At 41.2% G+C, this 23,983-nt stretch overlaps 1 protein-coding gene across 3 annotated transcripts in view; it reads right to left on the minus strand.

The window, feature by feature from the left end:
* The window catches only part of Ryr3 (ryanodine receptor 3), a 553,860-nt gene that overhangs the window by 387,095 nt on the left and 142,782 nt on the right, over positions 1-23,983 (minus strand). For all 3 annotated transcript variants that reach the window (XR_015684544.1, XR_015684543.1, XM_087655160.1), the window contains exon 2: positions 2,877-2,996. Coding sequence is in view for 1 of the 3 variants with exons in the window: in XM_087655160.1 (XP_087511286.1) it covers positions 2,877-2,996 (120 nt within the window). In the remaining 2 variants the exon portion in view is untranslated. The remainder of the gene's footprint in view (positions 1-2,876; positions 2,997-23,983) is intronic.

A 23,983-nucleotide genomic window follows, 5' to 3' on the forward strand; every position in this document is an offset into this window, starting at 1 on the left:
TTCTCTGTAACAAAACTCATTGAGCATTTTTCTCTTACTACATACACAAGACACACAACAATGGCAGGAATATCGCTGTAACAGGTAAGGTGTCCTCATAGGAAAGCAATTCCTACTCATTGTTCATGCTCCAGATACTGTGAATTCTGATTCTGAATATTTATTCTTGGAAGGTAAGCCAACAAAACCACATATGTGATTTGAAAAACACCTGTGAGGATTATTTGGCACTTGATTAGTGGTTGAACTATTAAATACAAATACATAAAGTCTGAGTATGTGTTGTAAGTACAGCTTTGAATGCATGAGCATATAGACAGGGACCAGGTGAGGAGAATTGTGACCATAGAGGTGTGCACAGTAGCTGTGCCTCAATGACTTTTCAGTCATCACCTCAAATATAGAATGAAATCAAAATGAGAATAATAATACAGCCAAGTGGAAATTAGAAAGGGTATTTCCTTATCTCCAAATGCACTTATGGGAGATGTGGTTTAGTTTTATATATGGCGAATACAAGCCTTCCTAGATCACAATATACAGGCTTTCCCTTTTATTTGACTTAGGATTTGACTATTATAAACACCAAGGCATTTACAGAACTGAAGAATTATGATTTTTTATAATTAAATATATTTTTAGTTTAAGGCTTTTATTTTAATGTTCATGATTTTATAAGTGCAGGGGCTGATTTTTCTTGTTATTCAAAATCAGACTTTGTGTTTCCAAAGGGATGAAATATTACCCCACAGGGTGAGGCAAAATGTACCCCACAGGCTCATGCTGCAGCCTTGGTCCAGGGCTGATTGTTGCCTGAGGTAGTGGAGGGACGTTTAGGAGGCAGAGCTTTGCCAGAGGAAGTGCATGGCGAGGAGCTTTTGAGAGTCTATGGCTACATCTCGGCTCTAGTTCGCTCTCTGCTTTGTGTTTGTGGTTGAAGATGTGACACCTTAGCTTCCCGCTCCTGCTGCCGTGCATCCCCATGGTGACTCCTACCCCTTTTAAGCCATACGCCAAAACGAATTCTTTCTCCCATAAGCTCCTTTTTGCCATGTTATTTCTCTACAGAAACAGAAATAAAACTAATACAAATGGTGTTCCTGGTATTATTTTCAATTCCAGCTACTGTTCGATGAGTTAAGCACTGTGTGCTTGGTACATATTGCTGTTCTTAAATTTCTACGTACCACTGAATTGTAGTTATTCTTATGTCACAGATTAAGACACTTATCTTACTAAATATTAACTCACAATGATAACAATTATTGTGCTATTATATTACACAATGTAACATAAGAGGTAATACACAAATACTAAACCATTCCACAATGAGAAAATCTTATAAGTTAAATTAAGGTGAAATTCCCACTAAGCTAGTAAGAAAGATCAGATAATGTACTCAAGGTCTTGGATTGACAATTCCATCCTGTTTACAGAATCACTGTCAACTTGCTCCACTGAGGAAAGAAAGCATGGGTCTGGTCCATCTCATTGCTCCATCACTCATCAGTACTCTTGGTACCACCACACACTGCATCTGACTTGACAGAAGGAAAAAAACTGAAGGCAAAGTTGAGTGACTCATCTGGGATCACATGACAAGCTAACAATTGATGATTAACATCTTGACGGCTATCCTGGTGATCCTCCCGTGATTTATAACTAAAGGGAATAGACAAAAAAATCTGCTAGGAGCAAGAGCAGATGTAAAAAAGACTCAGGAAAATAGAATTGAAGAACTTGGGAAAGACAAAATTCTACCTTACGGCTTTTATCTTACCAGGACTCTGTCCTATAGGGGCTGGCCAATGTCTGTTAGAAATCAGTAACTTACGTGTGGAGGGGGCAAAGCACTGAAAAGAAGAAGGTGACTTTGAGAGATGTGCCTATTGATCCCTACCTCTTTTTGCTCTGTCCTTTCCATCATAGGCAGCCTGGGGGTTGAACTCGGGTCATCAGACATAGTGGTAAACCTTTATTTCCTGAGCCGTCTAAGCAAAGTTTTGATGTGGTTATTTTATAGCTGGAATTAATATCTGTAATCAGTTGACCTTAAGTAAAGGTCATTGTCCCTCATGCCGTTTCTATGCCCCACTCACTGCCCCTGGGCTTCCCAGAGGAGAGGTTCTGATGCTAGAGTGCAGATGAACACATGACCGGTGGATTTCAGGCTCAGACCTCAGAATTCCATGGGCTGTGAAGGATCTGTTTAAGCTAATCTCTTTAACCCCTCACGCATCTACTGAGCTTCTTGTTCTGTATCTCTGGAGAACTCTGACTAATACAAGACTTGTCAAGATTGCAAGGTGCTTTAAAATTTCTGAACATCCAGACACGGCCAGGATATGTTAAGGGGAAAGCTCAAAGACGTGACATGGCATGTCTCCTTGCAGGCAAGGGACCAGAGTAAATGGCCCTCAGTGCCCTTGAGTCACAGCAGGCGGTTATAACAATCCCAGTCCCATCAGAACGGTGCTGTGCTAACTGTAAAACACAGGCTCAAACAGCCAAGAGTCCTTGTAGCAATAAAATGACAGGTGAGACTATAGAACAGGGACCCAGATTTCTAAGAATTAGCAATGTCAAAGACAGCATCCTGGGAATGTCAAGAGATCTCCCCATCAGTCAGTGCTGGCAGCTCCAGGCATCTCTGGTACACTAGAGAACTCTGACAGACAAAATAATGCCCCCTTTTTTTCCTCAGCTCTGGGGTCTGATGCTGGGATGAGAGACATATTCTAAATCTGATCTTCCCTGTGGGAAAATAAGTACATCATCTCACATTTCTCTTTTGTCACCATCTCCAAGAAATGCTTGCCCAAATGATCACATGGGAAGCCAGCAAGGGAAGGTATGGGACAGGCTCTTCATCTCACCTTTGCTTCTGAGGTAGGTTCCAAGAAGCACAGGCGATTCCCAAGTCCCTCAGCTGCCAGGCAGAACTTCCGCTGCTCCTTGTGAATGTTTGCGATGCACTGGAGTACAACCTCATCCTCCTGTCAGGAAAAGAGACAGAGTGTGAGGGGAGCGGGCAGCCTCCTACTCACCTAGGACATATCATCCGATTCCTGTGTAATATTTACATACAATTAGAGAGAGAGCATGTTTAAGTTTGGATATATTCCCCAAGGTATGATACTATGTTTTTAAAAAAATGCATTTGAAATCCAAAACACTTCTGGCACTAAGCATGTTGGTTGGATTAAAGATACTTAACCTGACCGTGGAATGGACACACATTCTATACAGTTACACAATGTGCTTCATTTCTGACACATATAATCTACATGAAGACATGACTTCAAGATTGAAGTGAATATAAAAATAAGTCAAAGCAATCCTTTTAAAACTGCAGAGCACAGTAGGATGTGATTGAAGGAAACAGAAAATACAGAAGCCATCAGAGTGCGGCAAGATGAGTGGAAGGAAAGTTCATGTCAGGTTGTGGAAGAGGTAGCAAGGATGGTTGGGGGGGGGGGAAGACAAAGCACACATGCCAAAGATGTCAAATTAAAGATGTTGACACCTACAGAAAGTGAATTTTATATCCATTGGAAAAGAAGACTGAAAGAAGTCTGGAGGTCCAAATGGGAAAGAGGAGTTGAAAGACAAGCAGAAGCACATGTCTGAATTCTGAAGGAGGTCTTCCTCCTACATAGAATTCTGTAAAGCATCCTTCCTAAAATTTCAAAGATCTTGTATTAATGGCACTCTTCTTGCCCACAGTCCTGGGAGGGAGGCGTAACTCCATTGACAATAATATATACACGTCATGCACAACCCTCTCTCAGGTTGGGGTATTTTCCTCTCTTATTTTCCATCCTATTCCTCCATCCGGCAATCACGGCCTTTCTCATATCCATTGTTTCTTGACTTTGGGTTTCCAATATCAGCAAGATCTAAAGTTAGAAGCCAGTATAGAACAGAGCCTCCACCTTGCCAATAGTCCCTTTACCTTTTGATCCTACCCTCATGTCAACTAGGTACTAGAATGACACATTGGACAGAAGAGAACTTGCTTGCCCCGTGTCCATAATATGCAAGTTAATTACAAAACAAAACAAAACAAAACGAAAACCTCTTCCCCCCAGGAATGTGAACATGCTCACTAGTAGCCATTATCTACAGAGGTGTGACTGTGACCTGAGACAGGTGATGGGCTCCAATGTGAACAGTCACAAGCTGCGGGTGCATGCAGAGCTCACTTAGTACCAGATGTCTACAGAGATGTGACTGTGACCTGAGACAGGTGGCAGGCTACAGTCCTAAGCTGCTGGTGCATGCAGAGAAGACTTGGGGCAAGAAAAGAGTGTCACGTTTATTTATATTATATCACTGAAATGTGACTGTCGATTATCAAATTGAGTGTGTCATCAATTCAGGACACTGTGCAGTGAAGTCAGGTTTCATGGTCTTCTTTTTAACTGAGTGGAAAGAAAAACACTCCAGAATATCACTGCTATTTAAATATGGGCTCAGTGAAATCTCTAGAGAGAATAAAAATTTCCCCCAGGTGGCTTTTCCCTCTAGACTGTGACTAAGCCAGAAGAGGTGTGATCCTTCTGAAGGACACCAGCCGCCTGGGAATGGACTTAGTTGTCAAAATGATGAAGAGGTGACTTGCATAGGGAAGCAGAGGTCACAGAAGTTAAACAGTCTGTAATGTAGGAGATGGTCTTTCAATGCCTAATGCTTTCATGAAAGTGCTAATTGAGGCTTTCATTAAAATGGCAGCTAAAGATCTCCTATCTATATACATTTTACTGGTATAGAACAAACAACTCCCAAATAGGCACTTGAAATAAATAGGAATGTGGCTATAGGTCAGATTTTCCATGAACCAGTAAGACTAGATGAACTACTCTTTCCATCTGGGTTCTCAAAGGTTTCTTTCCAAGATCCCATTCCCCATTCCTTTCTATCCCAGTGTGTATAAACCAATGCAGTTTGACCTTGCTCTGGCTACTTTAAGGCCTATTGTTCTGAAAAATTTCTGTCCTACACACATGTTCATACATTCTTACAACACAGGCTACGAAGAAAATAATGGATTAAATAACGCTACCCCAAAATAGCCATTTGACTGGATAAATCACCATTTGCTGAAAAGCAGCTGCATCCAAGAGCAGGCCTAGGTGGGGAGTCCCCAGCAGCTCTATGCATGCACATACCCGGGTGGGCAGTGTGGGTGACATGTGGTTGAGTAGGGACCCCCAGCCAGTCGTGTTTTACTCTTCTCCATTCTGCCCAGAGCCATATGCTCAGTGCTGACCTGGCTGTAGATAGCAGTTGTCATGGCTGCCTGCACCTGCGTTTGTCCCGTGCAGCAGCTATTATCTCCACAGACTGCACAGACAGACATCTGGGACCATCGAGTGTGCTTGACACTCAAATTTACACTGAACTCCATTTTGGGAAATGGTGCGAGTCACTTTCTAACTAATGTAATAGAAACCACGAGTCCCTCCAGTTGCCAGCCTTTTCTGCTTTTTCTAATCCCTGTAGTAGTCTGTACTTTTCTCTCCTCTAATTTGTCTCTCCTTTCTCACAATGCCTAGGTGCTATCCCAGGATATATTTATAAAGAAGTCCCTTTATTCAGAGCTTGCACATTTTCCCACATCTTGCTGCTAGCATTCCAGAAGCTTGCCTTCTTTACACACACACACACACACACACACACACACACACACACACACACACACACACCAATGCCAAATCCAGACCATTACTTTCCTATTCACATACAAAATCCCTTCCACTTGGGGGAGCATGGCTGCCACCCTCCAAACCTTCTTTGGCAACCTGGCAGCATCCTAGCATCTTCTCCCATCATTTATTTGGCTTTTAAAGACAATCAGACAACTCGATAAAGTTATTTGCATGAGTTCAACATACAGTTATTGACTACCTTCCAATGACAAAGCATTCTAGGCTTCTCTGAATTTACAAAGTTATGAGGCAAGATCCATTACTGCTGTAATAATGGAATTGTAGGTGAAAGGCCAGCATGTGGGATTTTTCTACTTTATTTAACTGTCATCCTAAGTAACTTTAAGGTTTATGTGCATAATGAGTCTGAAGTGACACAGGGACCTAATTCTACCCTGTCTTAATGAGACATTATGGTGAACTTTTCTGGCCACAACTGAGAATGGTCCATTTCCAAAGTCTGAAGATAGATTTTCTCACTCTGAGAATCCAATCCTCTCTTATTTAGTTCATTTGTTTCTTTTTGCATTTTCATCCTCTTCAAGTCTTGCTCAACTTTATCAAATTGTCAGTCTTTAGAAAATACCCTTATCCAGTTCCTTTCTCTACCTTGGGAAAGAGAAGTTTTTACAGAAAAAAAAACCAACCCTCAGATTATATCAGTATTAATTTATAGGATTTCCTAGTAAAGTATTTTCAACTTTGATTTCACTGGAACAAAACGATGATTTTTTTTTTCTCTTTAGATGCGGGGCTGGAATCAGAACAGTTATCAGAATAACCAGTACCAGATAACCATATCACCTATTTCCAAGAAAGAAAAAGGACAGTGGAGCAAGTGCTTTGGGGTCAGACAATAAGATTTTTACAATGCAAACTCTGTCCCTACGAGAGCTATGACTCTCATGACCCCAGGAAACAGAATCTCATAAAAATGTTCCTGCTTTCTCTCAGATGAGTCAAACTCTGGCAGCAGCCCTACATGTGAGCTCTTAGCTTCATCTCTCCCTCATGCCAAATGCCTTATCCTCAGGCAAACCAAGCCCAGGCTCTCTAAAATGCTATTGTTTAAATCCCTCCGTTCTCACACTACCCTCTGGTCTAGCTGTTCTGCCTTTCTTCCAATGCTTTTCATCTCCATTGTCCTCCCTCTTGCCCTAAGGACCTAAGGACAAGGGCTGTCTACAGAGTGGAGCCTGGAACCATCTTCTACTGCTTTCAGTTTTACTCCTCAGAACATGCTAGGTGTCTTAGGTCTTCATCTTTGTGGCCCTCAGTTTTTCTAACCTTTACCAATTCCTAAATTTATCCCTGGATTTGCCAACTCCCCAAACAAGAGTGTCCTAAGGCTCTGAAAGGGTTCCCATGTCTGTCTAATGTCTGCTCTGTGTGTCAGTGGCACTTCTGACTTCCTTAGAACCCAAATCTGGATGTCCCTATCCTACATCTCAGGGACCTTCTTTTCTGTCCCATAGCAATGGGTAACAAAGACTAGCAATTGCAGGGCCACAGCTAAGAAGAGACTATTCTAATATCCCCTTTCTGGTCTGTTTGCTCCCAGTGGTTTTATTACTTTTATCAAGAAAGGTAGGGGTTTTGAAGTGTAGTCCACAATGGCCTCAAAGCCTTGATCCTCCTTCCTCCAACTCCTTAGTTTAGTACTGATAGTATAAATGTGTACTACAATGTTAGTATATAAAAAATTCTCATTGTTTTTGGTACCAAACCAAAGGTTTTGGGAATGCTAGGTAAGTATTCTACTACTATGCTAGGTCCCTATTTTTTTTGTCATTATTGTTTTGCTTCTGAAAATTCTTAGTAGCTTTCTCTACAATGACAACAAAACAAGTATTGGATTATAGGATTAGTGATCTAGGCTTCTGAGTTCCCCAAGATCTCTTGTGTTTCTAACTCTAAAGTTGCCTTGATTTGTTCTTTTTTATACATTATATATGTATAATGTATAGGTCCCAAGTTTAGGACACATGCCAGATTTTTTGAGGCCCACAGAACCTCTCTTTGCCAGATTCCACAGGAGCACTGACTGACAAATGCATGATGGCTACTGTGTACCCACCTCGCCCCAATTATGCTGAAAATGCTAATATTCTGATCTCTGCTTAACAGGAACCATGATTTTTTGCTCTTTGTCCAGGCTTGACAAAACTCTGTGATAAAGGGACATATTATTGTTTGTTTTACCAACAAGAAGATTCTAAATCAGTTCCCTTAGGTGTCATAATGGCATACTGCCTAACGTCTAGTTCATGATGTCTTTACTGTGACTTCTGAGTGATTTTGTATCCTTGAAGGTTATATATCACTGTCTTGATACACATTCTTATGGTAGCTGCAGCATGTTATATACACAATTATAATTTATTAAATGGTGATAATTCTATTTACAGCTTCAGTTAATTATAAATATTATACTAAAAATCTTGTTTCTGATTCCCTATTCTGGGAAAACAACATGTTTGTTTGTTTTTTTAAACAAAACAAAAACAAAAATAAACCAACATGATAATCAACTGAGACAGGAATTGGATTAAAATATGTTTTATTCCTACTCTCCTCTAAATAACAAAAATCACCACGGAAGAGGGCTCTGATTTACTGATGATTTAAAATAATAAAATGAAAAGAGAATAGAAGATGACATAATAAAGTGATAATGGAGTTTGTGGTCTATTTCAAAAGCGACCACCTTCCATTTCTTTGTTACTGTTATTGATAAGAGTATTGACTCCCATCTTCTACATCTGTCACTATGCTGTCTTTTCATTCTTAGTTATTTAAATTTCATGACAACACAATTTGTTTAAAAGTGAGGAAACTGTGGGAGGCTGTGTCAGGAGGATCTCGATTTCAAAGTCTAGTCTAGGTTACTTGGTGAGTCTAAGGGCAGACTGACCAGCTTATTGACATGCTTAAACTGAAATGTTTATTTCATGGGCAGAGGATCAAGTTGGTGGTCAGAGGTATCCTAGAGACCCTCAAAATACTACTAAGCATTACACTTGATTATTCACTAGGTAATGGCCTGTTCATGAAGATATCATATACACTGGTCATAGAGAAATCAAGTTGATACTGAGCAGGTAGTTTCCTCCCTTTTGGCTAGCTTTCACAGTTCTGGAAGATACTATGTAGATTGCAGAGGGGAGTGTAGGGGGGCATTAAGCATTTTTACCCAACTGTGAGATACAATAATGACCATCATAGCAGCTATGCCTGTGAGTGCTATATAGTACTATGGATCCTTTGGGAGTAATCAATTGCTTTCTTCTTGGATTTAAGGCCTGCTCCACATGTGAAACGCATTCTTAAGTACTGTATATCTGTCCAGGAATTCTTAAGTACTGTATATCTCTCCACAGGCCTCAGGGGAGAACCCACTACAATTATTCTGCTAAATGGACATAGCGTCAAACTGCCATCTACATTTTCTCTCTCTACCCACAGATTAATGCAGCACTCAGGACTCAACAGAGGATTCTTTGTGCGGTTGAGAAATCAGTAGTTAATAGAGGAATTCATGGCTGGGGCAAGTGCAGTGGAGAATGAGTGCCAGTAGAGTGCTGCTGAGCCACAAACATCTATGTCACACCACCAGCCAAGGCCCAGGGACTATTGTGTAAGAGGAGGACAGAAAATTTGTAAGAGCTAGTTATCTGGGAGGACAAGAGAAAATGTCTCCATGACATGATAGGACTGCAGTACTCATGAACTCACAACAGCAGTGTTGCCTGAACCAGACCCAGGCAAAACCAACCCAGTCAACATTTCAGCATTAAGTAGGAAGTTGTAAATGAATCCCTATCCCTAACTAGGGAGCTATGGACAGTTGATCTTTTTATGAGGGTGTAGCTATGGTCAGTTGACCATAGTCCAGTAGACTACATTCAGGAATTATGGGAAAACACAAGTTATGTTCAGTGGGCTGCTAAAAAATAAGATATAAAGTGGCTGGATCTGGGAAAAGTTGGGACATGATTATGTTCAAAATACACTGTCTAAAATTTGCACAGAATAAATAAAGGTGTTTTTTAGAGGAGGAACAAGTATCTCAGGAGTAACCCTCAGTTTGATCCTAAGTAGTAAAGAAGAAAATGAAAAAGGGGAAATCAAAGATCACTTTTTATCAATTATATTATAATGGAGACTATGTGCTACCAGGTTATAGTTTCCTCTTCACAAGGTAGGTGCTACTATGCTTTGCATTTGATAATCAGGTCAATAAGAGAGAGGTAAAATGAGTTGCCTAGTGCTACACATCTTATAAGTGACAGACTCAGACTTTCAACGAGTCATCCTAACATAATGTCAACCTGGATCTTGGCCACCGAGAGACTGATCTTATAATACATCTGAGTTCATAGTGATGCTCTCAAAGTATCACAGTGATGGAATTGATAAAAATAGAAATATTTCAGCCCTTTAATGCAGTCAACAGTTAAAATAAATGACAGAGTACATGTGCCAGAGAGTTCAAAGCCAATAAAAAAGTCTCTATGTCCAATGACTACAGCTCTGGAAACAGTGACTACCAGCCTCAAATCTGTATTGAAGGTAAAAACTGATGAGCATCCAGGATGCATCACATTTCAGCGTCCTTTCAAGCTCTCAGGCTCACATGTACCAGCTATTCCAGTCACATTCAGCTGGTGGTAGTGTTGAGTGATTGTCCCTGAACAAGGACAATCTCAGCTTAGTTCACAGAATCACTGGTCTTCTCTGACAGAGCCAAGTGATCATCTACCCAAAAGACTTTGAGCTGAAAAATGATGGAGCTTGGCTCTCCTCGCTCCCCTGTTTCCCTGTAACTCCTTGATTGAAGGTCAAGGGTCGAGATGGGTGCTACATAGGCCAAATTGGAGCTGATGGCAGGCACTCTAGCTCTTTTTGTCTTTGGGTCACTGTGAAAGAATGTCCTGGGGAAAAACAAAATGACTGGCAAACCTATTTCAGTTAGATAATAAGATGGCTGACGGAAGCCCTATAGTTAGTTCTGTGCATCACCAGTCCTGCGAGGCTTGTGAGCAGTAAGTGTGAGACAGAGTAGGGCTGGCAGATTTGTGATTCACATTTCAGGGCAGCTAACACTGCAGAGGAAAATCCATGGCATTGATTGCCTTTTAGGGGAAGATGTGTCCTACCCTGTTTCCTTGAACATCAGGTTTTGTTGTACAGAACTGATGATGCTAATTTTACTTGTTAAGTTCACTGCACAGAAATGTGTGAATTCATCCACAGGCTTTACCAACAGCGTCTCTTAAGTGAAAACTAAGCGGAGTTTTAGAATTAGAGCATCCACAGGTTGTCCTACAAGGACCAATGGAAAGGTTCTTTTGTTCTGATAGTCATTGCAACTATTCCTCATTTTATTTATTTGGTAAAGAACCACTCATACAGCAGGGAATTTGCAGTGCCTACCTTGGTACCTGGCACTACACAGAAAAGTACAAACATTGTGAAACCAGTGAGAGAATTATATATTTTGGAACAACGGGCCATGTTAACAAAAATGCTTATGCATACATTCGCTGAATAAAAATCTCTCTTTAAACATCTGAGATACTCTTTACTTCCGTAGTAGAGCCATGAGACATTCAGTTATTCTCAAGCTCTCTTTACAAGTTAAGACGCAAATGTTAAAGACTTGAGGAGGGTACCCAGTTCAGTGTCTTGCTCTCCAAGGCTGAGAGACAGTATTTACAAAACTCCCAGTGGCAGCATTTGGAGAGTTTTGCCATGGCTCTGTCTGTTTTGTTGTGGGTTTTAGTGCCCCTTTGATATTGCTTTAGTGTTTTAGAATCTGTCCAAAGTCAGGGATGACACCCCATCTCTGGCTCCCTACTACTCCTAAACCATTGCAACCTACAATAAAGATGCAAATTTCAGGAGATGACAGACAAAAATCCATACAGTTTCTCTCTTTAATACTTTGCTGATATGGCTTAGGCAATGCCCTTCCTTCCTTCCTTCCACCATTGGCTGCACTTTCTATTCCCTCTGACAAGATTTTCAATATTCTCTTCTCTAATGTGAGAGCTGTGCTTCAAAAACTCTCTCAGAGTGCTTAGTGTTCTATGAAGTCTCCTCCTCGGTAATATTACAATCTGTTGAGTCCATTTAATGTTCCTTGTTATGTATGTTTTCAGGGATAACTGTTTGGCACTGAACAAGCAGTTTGTGCTCTCTCCGCCTTGGGGAGGACCACCCCTCCTGCTCCCAGCGCTACTCAGTTGTTCGTAGTTCTTTGTGTAAGGTTACGTTTTCCCCATCTAGCTTGGTGTGTTTATTGGAGTTCTCCTTACCTACTTGCTCTTATTCTGACGCTTCTCTTCCTTCAGCAGGACACGTGGAGGTTTCTTTTAGTCCCACAGTTTATCGGGAAGTCAACATAGAAAATCAGAATAGTTCCTCACCTTTCAGTCAGAACACACAAGATGAATGACTACACTTTTTTGCCTGAACATGCTACTTTGGCTTCTTTCTGCTTTAGATATACTGTCCAGGGAGAAAACTAAATAGGAGAAATCCAGAATACCATAACAAATGACAACATAGACTGTCTAACCTCAGAGGTGGCAAAGGTCAATGGAATGAAGCCATGGTGTGCGTGTGTGTGTGTGTGTATGTGTGTACGCACACACACCACACCACACACACACTCACACACACACTCACACACACACTCACACACACTCACACACACACACACCAAACACCACACACACACACCAAACACCACACTCACACACACACACACACTCACACACACACACACACACACACTCTCACAGCCTCTTGATCTAACATTTATTCTTTTAAAAGGTGTGACTAGGGCACTTTAAGTTTATGGGTTCACACCATGAGTGCGCGTCTCCACTGCAGTTCATGGTAAGCACTGTGACTTTTGTAGGCAGGAAAGCATCTGATCCTGACTCTACATTGTCACTCTCCAGGGACACACCGATAGGCTGTGTAAGGACAGATGACTTTGTGTGCTATTAGAACCACCTATTTCATTGGTTTCTTTTAGTGCTATCGCTGGCTCCTCGTGTGAAGCACAGTGTCTTTTCTTGGCCATACTGTTTTTTTCAAAGCACCTGTCTACTTTCTGAGAGATCGTCTGACGGTGTTATGCTATGGAGAATGTGCTGTTGTTGTACGTACAGTTTTATTTCTGGGAAATAATGCAGATTCTGTTTCTTTCTCTTTATAGTGCCTTAGCGTATTTTCTGATACTTTTCTGTTATTTTTGAAAAAATAAAGGGTCAATAAAACTAAAATCTCCAATGTGCGGGGCACTCCAAATACTGTGTGCATAATATCCATAGTACCACTAGTCTATTCTCAGATGTAAAACCCAAAAGCAGGAACAAAGCATCCTATTGTTTCCATACAAAATTAAGAGCAATGGAACGCTGGCCTTTTCAAAGTGGATACTTGATGAAACTAGGAGATTTTAATGAAATTTATGGGCTGACATTCAGATGGGTAAAAGTTGGAAAATGCATTTCTGGCAGGCAAAAGACTTGTTTTAATTATTCAATGATACATAAAGTCCCATAAATTACCCTGTCCAGGATGAGCATCTTTAAAAATTATCCACTTCTTCCAGTTGTATTCAGATATGTCAAGTATCACAACCAGTGAGCAAAGAGTTAAATACAGAAGGGAAGAGCCAGCAAGAAACTCAGCTTCTAATGAGTCTCTTCCAAGCATCATTTTCATGCTGTAACAAGTTCCCTTCAGAATAGTCACCATGATGCCTATTCTATAGAGAAAGGTACTTGGCCCTGAGCTGGTGTATGTTAAGCGACTGCCTTGAATTTGGATGCCTATTTATTGCTTTTATTCCTTCACTATTTTTATTGAGTATCCATTGATTGCCTAATACATGCTGTGCACAGTTTGACTCAAAGAATAAAAAATGTTTCAAAGCCACTAAAGGGCTATTTAAATTCAGTTCTTTGTGACTGGAGGATCCAAGTTTCTTGCACCATACCAAGGCTCCTTCTTTAAGAGTATGTTTCAAGTTTTTATATAATTGATAATTTTCACATACTTAGTGATAATTTTTTTAAATCTCTTCCCTTACTGTGGAGTAGAGTTGGGGCAGTGCTGCAGTCAAAAGTTTTGTTGAGTGGGCATAGTTTTGCTTTCTTAAATGACATATAAACAACCCAATTTTATAAACCCTTGTCAAATGAAAACATAACTTTCAACGCCATGGAACAACACTCACAGTTCCACTGCTGGCCACAAGCCTTGCCACAAAATTTCTGTAGCCTGTCTTAAGAGCAGGCTCACAAAGTATACCTGTTCTACTATTAAAAGCCCTTAGAACTCTTAGCCAAATCCAAATCTAATAAAAATTCAATAAAACTAAAAAGCATAAAAGATATGACTACTCAATTTTATTAACCATAATGCTTTGTTTCTTCTGTAAAAGACTGGAATTTTCCCCAAATCCTGGCAAGGAAGGGAAGGAAAGATAAAAGCAATCCTGTATTGCTTTCTTTCCATAAGCATAGTAATGTCTGACTGAATTATTTTTTTTAAAGATTTATTTATTTATTTCATGTATGCGAGTATACTGTCACTCTCTTTAGGCACACCAGAAGAGGGCATCAGATCCCATTACACATGGCTGTGAGCCACCATGTGGTTGCTGGGAATTGAACTCAGGACCTCTGGAAGGGCAGCCAGTGCTCTTAACCGCTAAGCCATCTCTCCAGCCCCCTGACTGATTTCTTAACTGTAATAATTTCAATCTCAAGCCTTGTTTGAGAGGAGGCTTTCCTATCAACATCTGTAGAATAATCCCAGGAGGTTTACAAAGTACATATTAAGTAGCATCAAAGTACATATTTAGTGCATCTAAAGGTTGCAGCCAAGATGTCCACAGTTCAGGCCTGAATGGTACAAGCTGTTCGAGATTAGTTCTAATGCCTTATCTTAATTTGGCTCCCAGAAACTATGCTTCCAGACGCTGAAGGTCCCTTCCCTGGCTGGCTTGATTGGTAATAAAGAATTGCGGCACAGCCAATGGCTGGGCAGGGAGACAAGAGCTGGGACTTTTAGATTGCTCTGGCAAGGGACCGAGAGGGGAAAAAGAACAGTGAAGGCCTGCCGACATGTAAGAATCTGGGGAAGTGGTCCCAGGGGCCATCACCCACTTGGGTCTGGGGAACCAAAGATAAAAAATAGATTTAGAAAATGTTAATTCAGGAATCTGAGATAGCTAGCTTCAGGGAGTTTTAGAAGTGACCAACCATTGAGCTACTTAAACATATTAAAAATTAAGCTGATGTGTATGTCTTTCATTTGTGACTCCAGAGCTCTTGGGTGGGTACACAGCACTGGGGCACATGCGTGACACTCCCGCTGGGAGCACAGAACAGCTTTTAACACTTCACCACCACAAGGCAGATGACCATGACTTCATGGACCCTTTTAACCACAGATACATAGCACCCTCCACAAGAGTACAGGTTCAGCTTTCTCCTCTCTAGAATCCTGGCCCTCAAGGGGTGAGCATGTCTGCACAAATACAGGCTTTTGCTACCAATCAGTCCTTCCCACGGGCTCACTCCAGTCACCAAGAAGTACGTCTCCTGGGCTTGGCTTCTGCTATTCACATTCTGTTATCACTACATGGGCCATCACTATAAGAGTCATGAAGATATTTGTATTTAAATTACTTTGGGAAATTTTACTCTCTTCCACAATGATGCAAAAGAAAGCACTACATCTCTAGAAGACCCTTGCTTTAGTTCGGTAGGGAAGGGACAGAGGTACAACTCATTTTTACCCATTTTTTCATCATATTTTCTCATTTGCTGAGTCTACAGGATAAAGAACTAATCTGAGCCTTATGTAAAGCAACTGAGCTCAACTCTACATGAACACAAGAGTCACTTGGACCACTAGAAGAAATATATGGATGCCTGGGCCCAAGTCCACTCCAAATGGATGGGAGTCTGAGGAAGGATGCTGAGGTAATAGCTAAGAACTCTGCCAGTAACTGGAGCACAGAGGAAAGTATCAAGACATACGTGACAGCAGGTATTAGGGAAGAGGTATGGAGTCACAGGGAATGATGACTGAATTCTGGATGTAAAAGGCAAACTGAGGTTGGGGATTTAGCTCAGTGGTAGAGCGCTTGCCTAGGAAGCGCAAGGCCCTGGGTTCGGTCCCCAGCTCCGAAAAAAAGAACCAAAAAAAAAAAAAAAGGCAAACTGAATGAAAGACCAGCTACTGGACCTCTTTTCCTTGAAGGAGGCTTCACGGTCCCAGGCCACTCTTGACCCTAGACAACAAAAAACCATCCTATTAAGAATATTCCTTTAAAATAAAGGCTGATTCCTTTATTGTTCTTTCTTTTAAGACCTCATGAAAATTCTTCCCTCGAGACAGGAACAAGGTAGGAAGATGATCTGACATATTGAAGTGAATCATCAGAAGCAAAACTCAAGTCTCACTGATGATGCCAGAATCAGGGAATTATAAATTCACCATAGGGCAGAAGTTTAAAACAGAAACCTTGCTGTGTTGGAGTTGTTGGAAGCATCAAACCAATAGGAGATACACACACACACACACACACACACACACACACACACACACACACACCACAGATTTATCATAAAGCTAGCATTTATGAAGGCCAAAAATTCTTGTGATATAACAGTTACAAGTGACAGGAAGTGAAAGCTGCCACTTTAAATCCGGGAGTCTGGAGTTGGAAGAGACAGGAGCTCTGAAGCCCAAGAGTAGAAAACAGATGACAGCTCAAGGAGAGGGGGTAGGATTTATAATCCCTATGCCGTTTTTGTTTTGTCTTGTTTTGTTTTCTATCTAAGCCCTGTACCCACTGAAAGATTCCACCTACCCTGCCAGAACAAGGACCTTCCTAACTCCATCTCCTAACTCAATGCAGAGACCTTCTAGAAACACCCTACGAGACACGTCGAGAAAGGGCTTACCTCTTCCCTGAATCCTGTAGCCTTGGGCATGAAATGAACCCTCACACTAACCAACTCACCAGCAAATCATCATTAAGTGTTCAAATGCCCCAGAATCTATCTATGACATGTAACTTACCAATTCAGTCTCCGATCTAGTCTCAGTCTGCTCCGTTGACAACTGTGAATGACTTTCTGGTAACTTCAAATAAGAGTAAGTGGAACTATTATCAGTGATTAATATTCTATCCCTAAAGTAAACAAAGAGCTATATACCTAGGGACACTGAAGTCTCAAAGCATTTAGCTGTAACAGATTAAAGTCTGTTTCTGACAACAACACATTTTCTCCCCAGTACCAGGAACTGTAAGACCTCAACAGGTTGCCAAGCTGACATCTACCCACCTCACTTCTCCTTTGGCAGTTTTTCCTACATGTCAGTAGGGAAAAAAAATTTGGCCTTTCTTTTAAAGTACATGAATTCTATTCCACAGTGTTAACTAACATATGTGAGTAAATGTATTTCTGGCAGGCTTCTGAAATCATAGTTCATCTGCAGGTGGTTATTTATATGCTCAACATACACATACATACAATGCTCTTCATTATGCGATGTTCATGATCCAGGAGTTTGGGAGCCATTATTTGTGTAGTTTCAGATGATAAATTCCTGGACCACTACTGAGGTGAATGAGCATCAGCGCATCCCTTCCTTTTCCACAGAGCAGGTCAGGGGTGGAAAATGATGTTTATCATAGAGAGCTACTAATTCTCGCTCTGATAGTTCCTGACTGAAGCTAACACAAAGCCAGAGCCCCTAACAGGAACAACTAAAAACAATGCTCATCTCCACCTGCAAAACCCCAGAAGGTTCCCATGACATCATATCTCCTCATACATTTTGTGCCAATATATTTCTATTTCAAGACAAGAGAAGGGAAAAGGTTCAATGAAGATCACAGGGAGTTTAATGTGGAGTTCGCAGGTTAGTGTAATCTTCAAACTCAAACCTCTCAGTAGTTCAAGACAGAAGTTGGCACAGTTCTATGAGAGAAGGAATTCATGTGCAAAGCCACAAAGATAATATGTAAAACATAACCTAATGGTGAGATGCAGAGTTCATTTTTATTTTTTATTTTTATTTTTTTTTGATTCATAAGGGAAGATAGCTCAGTTGGTAAAGTGCTTACCTCAAAAGCATGAGAATGAGTTTGGTCCTCAGAACCTACATAAAAGTGCTGAGCATAATAAGATGTGCCTGCAATCCAGTGCTGGGAAGGGAGAAAAGGGAGATTCTTGTTGTTTTTTGGGAGGCTAGCCTAGCCTAACTGGGAGCTTCAGGCTAATGGAAGACTCTGCTTCAGAAGATGTGGAGGGCATCCCTGGTAATGACAGCTGAGATGTTCCACAGATTTTCACACGTATGTATATATAAGTGTATTCCTTATTTTTTCTCCATCTTTATTAACTTGGGTATTTCTTATTTACATTTTGATTGTATTCCCTTTCCTGGTTTTCTGGCCAACATCCCCCTCCCCCTCCCCTTTTCTATGGGTGTTCCCCTCCCCATCCTCCCCCCCCATTACCGCCCTCCCCCCAACAATCACGGTCACTGGGGGTTCAGTCTTAGCAGGACCCAGGGCTTCCCCTTCCACTGGTGCCCTTACTAGGCTATTTATTGCTACCTATGAGGTCAGAGTCCAGGGTCAGTCCATGTATAGTCTTTAGGTAGTGGCTTAGTCCCTGGAAGCTCTAGTTGCTTGGCATTGTTGTACATATGGGGTCTCGAGCCCCTTCAAGCTCTTCCAGTTCTTTCTCTGATTCCTTCAACGGGGGACCTATTCTCAGTTCAGTGGTTTGCTGCTGGCATTCGCCTCTGTATTTGCTGTATTCTGGCTGTGTCTCTCAGGAGCGATCTACATCTGGCTCCTGTCGGTCTGCACTTCTTTGCTTCATCCATCTTGTCTAATTGGATGGCTGTATATGTATGGGCCACATGTGGGGCAGGCTCTGAATGGGTGTTCCTTCAGTCTCTGTTCTACACTTTTCCTCCCTGTTCCCTGCCAAGGGTATTCTCGTTCCCCTTTTAAAGAAGGAGTGAAGCATTCACATTTTGGTCATCCTTCTACAAGTGTATTCTTACTCCTGCCTCTTCACCACACACACACACACACACACACACACACACACACACACTCACGATTTCCTTAATTTGCTTGCTGACTTGCCTGCTCAGCCTACAATCTGCATCTGTTAACCAGTTAATCCTCTTGGCAGTCTGTGAGATCAATTATTTAGGTATTTTTGATAGTTATTTATACTGAGGAATTCCAAATTCCAAGCAGAAAGGAAATTTATTATTCATCTGCCAGTATGGCAAGGATTGATATATGGAAGCTGCCATCAGTCTGTTATCCACCGAGGTCAGAATGAGATAGAACAATCCTAAAAGTGTAGCAGGAGATTGAAATGAGATATGAGAAAGGACTGACTAAAAGTGAGGGTTAAGCACCACCATAAATTATCATGATTCAGCTATATTTATTTCCACAGTGAACACAGAACTATCTTTCCTGGAATATTGAAAATGTCTTGTGGTGCGTATCCTGTGAGAAAACAGAACCATAGGAACAGTTACTTAAAATGGAATATTTGGTCAGTCCAGTCGCCGCAGACTCTTGTTACCCATGCAGTAAAGAACCTGAACTCCGCGAATGCACAGACTATGTGTAAATGTCCCTTGAGCGCACCTAAGCATGGCATCAGTGCAGGGAAGTGGTGAAACCTTCTTCTGCTCCTCTATTTTTCTCTAATACCAACACCTAGGAACCTACATCCCAGGCCCTGTCCCTTGAGACAACATGACAAAGTCACATCCATTTGTCCAATCATATGTACTGCGTCTGCTCCTGTGAGCTGCAAGTCATTCTATCCTGAGACACTGGTCTTTACTTCACTTGAATTTTGTGTGTGGCAAGGACAGTGGCTCTCCTTTGAAACAAACCTTTTTGGCTTCTGACGCGATATACTCATTGCCCGTTTTCAGCCAGTCTCTCACATCTTGTCAGTCGGCCTCTGACATCTTTTCTAGCTCTGTGTTCAGCCTGTTCCCCAGTGTCATTAACCAGCTAAACCCATTCAAGTCACTCCTCTCAACTAGAAGCTTCTTACGCATAACTCCTAAAGCTTATATCTGCTCTCACCCCTTGTGTTAAATGCTGTCCATCTCCATCTGGACATCTAATTGCAAGTCAATTCATCTGAAAACTTGCCAGTATTTTTACCCTCAGAGCTGTTTCATCTGTACTTTCTCCACTGCAATAGTGTAACCATTCAGTCACACAGCCATGGAAAAACCTGGAAGTCACCCACAGCTACTCTCTCTCACATATGCAATGGAATTCTCTTGGCTTTTCTCTGCTCCATTCCCACCATGCGTATCTTAGTTTGGGCCCTTAGGATAACAGCACTAGTTTTCACTCTGGGTCTAGCCTTCCACTTCTTCTCTACCAGTTCTCCATTTTTCCAACACAATGGAAACGGAATCTGAGATGCCTACTCCCTAGCTCAAAATTCTTGCTTGGTTCCCCCGTAACATTCAGATTTTACAGCTGAAATCCTAGTTCTTTGTCATCTAGTCCGTACGTCATTCTGTATCTCCTCAGGTCCTCCACCTTCCCCAACACAATGCTCAACTTCAGCCCGATGGAGGGAGCTACTTACTCAGAGGCTGGTCTGTGAGTCTTTGCACATGCAATTCTGTTGGTCTGGCAGATAAATCTACATCACCTTCCTTATTTTCTAATATTTTTCATGTACAGTCCAACCGTGGAAGAGCCACCATTGTGCTTCCATACCTACAACACATGCTGTATAGATGCTGGTCAATTCTCCACTACTAAACCAAAACACCTGAGAATTTCTAATTCCCAGAGGAAAAATATTTTGGACAAGAGTTTCCAAGACTTAAGTACATGCTTTGTAGAGCCTATTGTGTCTTGAACCTGTGGTGAGAGTACATGGCAGAGGATGTTGCACAGCTTATGGGGCCAACAATCAGGTACAGGAGGGGAGACAGAGAGGGAAGGGAGAGGGAGAAGAAGAGGGAGAGAAAATGGGGAGGGGGCAGGAAGGGGAGAGGAAACAGGACAAGGAGAAGGAAAGGAACAGGGAGAAGAAGAGAGAGAATGGATCCTAGCATTCTCTTCCTGGACATGTTTACAGTAACACAACTTCTGCTCACCAGGCTACCTCTCCTCCCAGCAGTACCACAGGCTAATAATGGAGCCTGCAACACAAGTATCCTTGGAAGAAAAGCTTCCCAGCAACAGCACTGAGGCATAGCTTTGCTACCTTGTACTTTTACATTGTTTGGCTCCCAGCTTTTCTCCTGGCTGTGAGATCCCCAAATGCCTGACTCTTGGTGTAGGATAAGTCTACCTAACAAGAGTGAAAAGACCATGGTTTGTCTTAGTTGGGCTAGGGTCTTCTATTTAAACTTAGTATGTCATAGCAAAGTTAAAGATTAATTTACAGTTTTTGTTAGCCTGGACCACTGCAGGGAAACATAAGTGAAAAGAGAAGACAGGCGCTACCTGTATTATGACCTGTAAACTAGCCTTAGCTTCAAATCTCACAGAGAAGGGATTTAACAGGCCTACCAGGACAATTTCTTTCTTTCTTTTCTTTTCTTTTCTTTTCTTTTTTTTGGAGCTGGGGACTGAACCCAGGGCCTTGCGCTTGCTAGGCAAGCGCTCTACCGCTGAGCTAAATCCCCAACCCTAGGACAATTTCTTTGGTTTGAGAATATTGTACAGGGATGCAGAATCTCCTTTTTTGGCCTTCCAGCTCAGCAGTAGGCCCACATCTTGTCAGTACTCCAATATTTACATGGTCAACTGAACCCTTCATCTCCAGAAATCCCAAAACATGAAGCCAGAAATGTCTTCCTGTCTCAAACAGAATATTCACTTGTGTATCTTGGTATTTTGAGTAATTGACTCTTTAAAGGCACAAACCAAGTCTCAGCTGAGGAGAACTCACCAACTCCAAGTCTGAAACAAGTTGTTCACTTATCCATGGCTTCTAGGAAGAAACTCAATGAAAAAAAATATTATCTTAGATTCTTTTCTTGATGCAGTTATGATAAAACGCTGGCGACAGCATCTTCAAGGAAAGTGTTTATCCTGGCTTCCCAGGATCATAGGAGAAGTTGAGGTGGCAGGAGCATGAGGCAGCTGGTCATAGCCAGAAGAGGACAATGAATGTGTGTTGCTGCCCAGCTTCCCTTTCTCTACTTCCACATTCCACAATCCTAATCCAGGGAATGGCCTAGTCCCAGTGTGGGCTGTCCCTATCCATGTAATCAAGATAACAGTTATGGGCATGCTCAAAGGCTCATTTCCTAGGTGAGACTAGATTCTATCAGGCTGACAGCACTAACCATTACATGCACACACACACACACACACACACACACACACACACACACACACACACGAGAGAGAGAGAGAGAGAGAGAGAGAGAGAGAGAGAGAGAGAGAGAGAGAGAGATTTGGATTATTTTTAAGTTAACCAAGTATTTACCCTGCCAGAGCTAATATCCCATAAAGATTATTTTCTTTATAAAGGTTATATCTTCTTTTGTCAGAAAAGTCATGAAGCAAAGCCTAAATGTTGGTAAATAGGATGCAATGGCGCCTCCAGGATTTCCAAGCACAACAGGATGTATGGTATAATGAAGGCATAGTCAACATTTGCATGCAGATCCACATTCTTAGAATATTGAACTGCCACTATTTATACTACACCATTTGGTGTCGTTTGCATCAAATGTACAGAATCGCTGTGAGTTCTATTTCATAGTTGCCTTTCTTCGCCAGTGCAGGTGATGGGATCACATTTCTGTTTCTTTATGGGTAAATAAATGACATATAGGACATCCTCACCCAGGCAATCAGTGAGCCAGATGTTGCTTCTTTCTTCCATATCCCATAATAGACATTTATGGAAAGATTGTTCCAGAATAGAAGCACAGTCATCACTTGTCACTTAATGACAAAGATACATTCTTAGGATCTCACTAGAGATGATCTCATTATTGTGCAAACATCATAGAATATACTTAAGCAAATGTACATGGTAGTGTCCTGCAAATTTAGATTGAATGGAGCAATAAGACTTGGCTTAAAACACAAACAAACTGTAGTCTGTATAAAAATACTTTCTTTAAATCGGTATCCTGTAAGCTTTTTCCTTTGCCTTTTTCTTTTTAATTTAATGTGGTTCAGGGATCAAACCCAGGGCCTCATGAATTCTAGAAATGTTCAGTCACTGAGCTATGCACACAGCTCCTATCTTATTTTATCTTCAACCACGTATTTTATATTACCTTAAAATATTTTGTTAAAAACTAAGAGACAACACTAACATTAGCTTAGTTGTACATATAATTAGAATAATCAGCTGCCAATAACAACTTCTTCCACATTTTGTTCCTAGTTCAAGAGAAATTCAACTACATACATATGTATGTACTTCTAAGTGCCTCCCTGGAACATGTATGAGTCCACACTAAAGTAATAAAAAATAATAAATACACAAACAAGTAACATCTATTTTGAACTGTGAGTAATTGTGTGTAGACTTTTATGTGACTGGCAGTAGGGTGGGTTTGATGGTGGATTGAGTGTTACACTCCCATGTAATGATGGCTATGATCTTCAAGAAGCAAGAATTTTCCTTTCTAGCATAATCTTATGGGACCAGCAATGAAGTCATCTATGTCGCATTTCTCAGACTACGTCTCTGTCATTCGGTGATGTATGACTACCTTCCTATTTTAGGGCAACCTGTCTCCCAAAGAACTACTATTACACATAAAAGGAAGAGGCATATGCTTCAGTGATGAAGCCCTGTTTACTGATTGATTGTTCATAAAGAAATATAAACAGGGACTGAGGTATACAACTGTGGTGGAGCTCTTATCTAGTAGACATGAAGCCCTCGATTCAACTTCCCTGTACTGTAGAAATGAAACAAAACAAAATAGATATTTGATCCTCAGCATTGCCAAAAAATGTGTAAAACTGTGAAACAGGTTTTGTGACAAATTCTGTAGACTTACTGTGAAGTCAGAGAAATTGGTATCTGTCTGGTTATTATGTGGTCCATGACACATACAAGCTCGCTAACATTAACCACTCTTAAAACTAGACACAGCCTATGAGTTACCTAAATCTGGGCCAGAATGTAATAAAGTATAAATGGACACAGAAGGCATAAAAGACAGTC

The sequence above is a fragment of the Rattus norvegicus genome, chromosome 3, assembly GCF_021556685.1.
Source record: "Rattus norvegicus strain SHRSP/BbbUtx chromosome 3, alternate assembly SHRSP_T2T, whole genome shotgun sequence".
NCBI classification, from domain to species: Eukaryota; Metazoa; Chordata; class Mammalia; order Rodentia; family Muridae; genus Rattus; species Rattus norvegicus.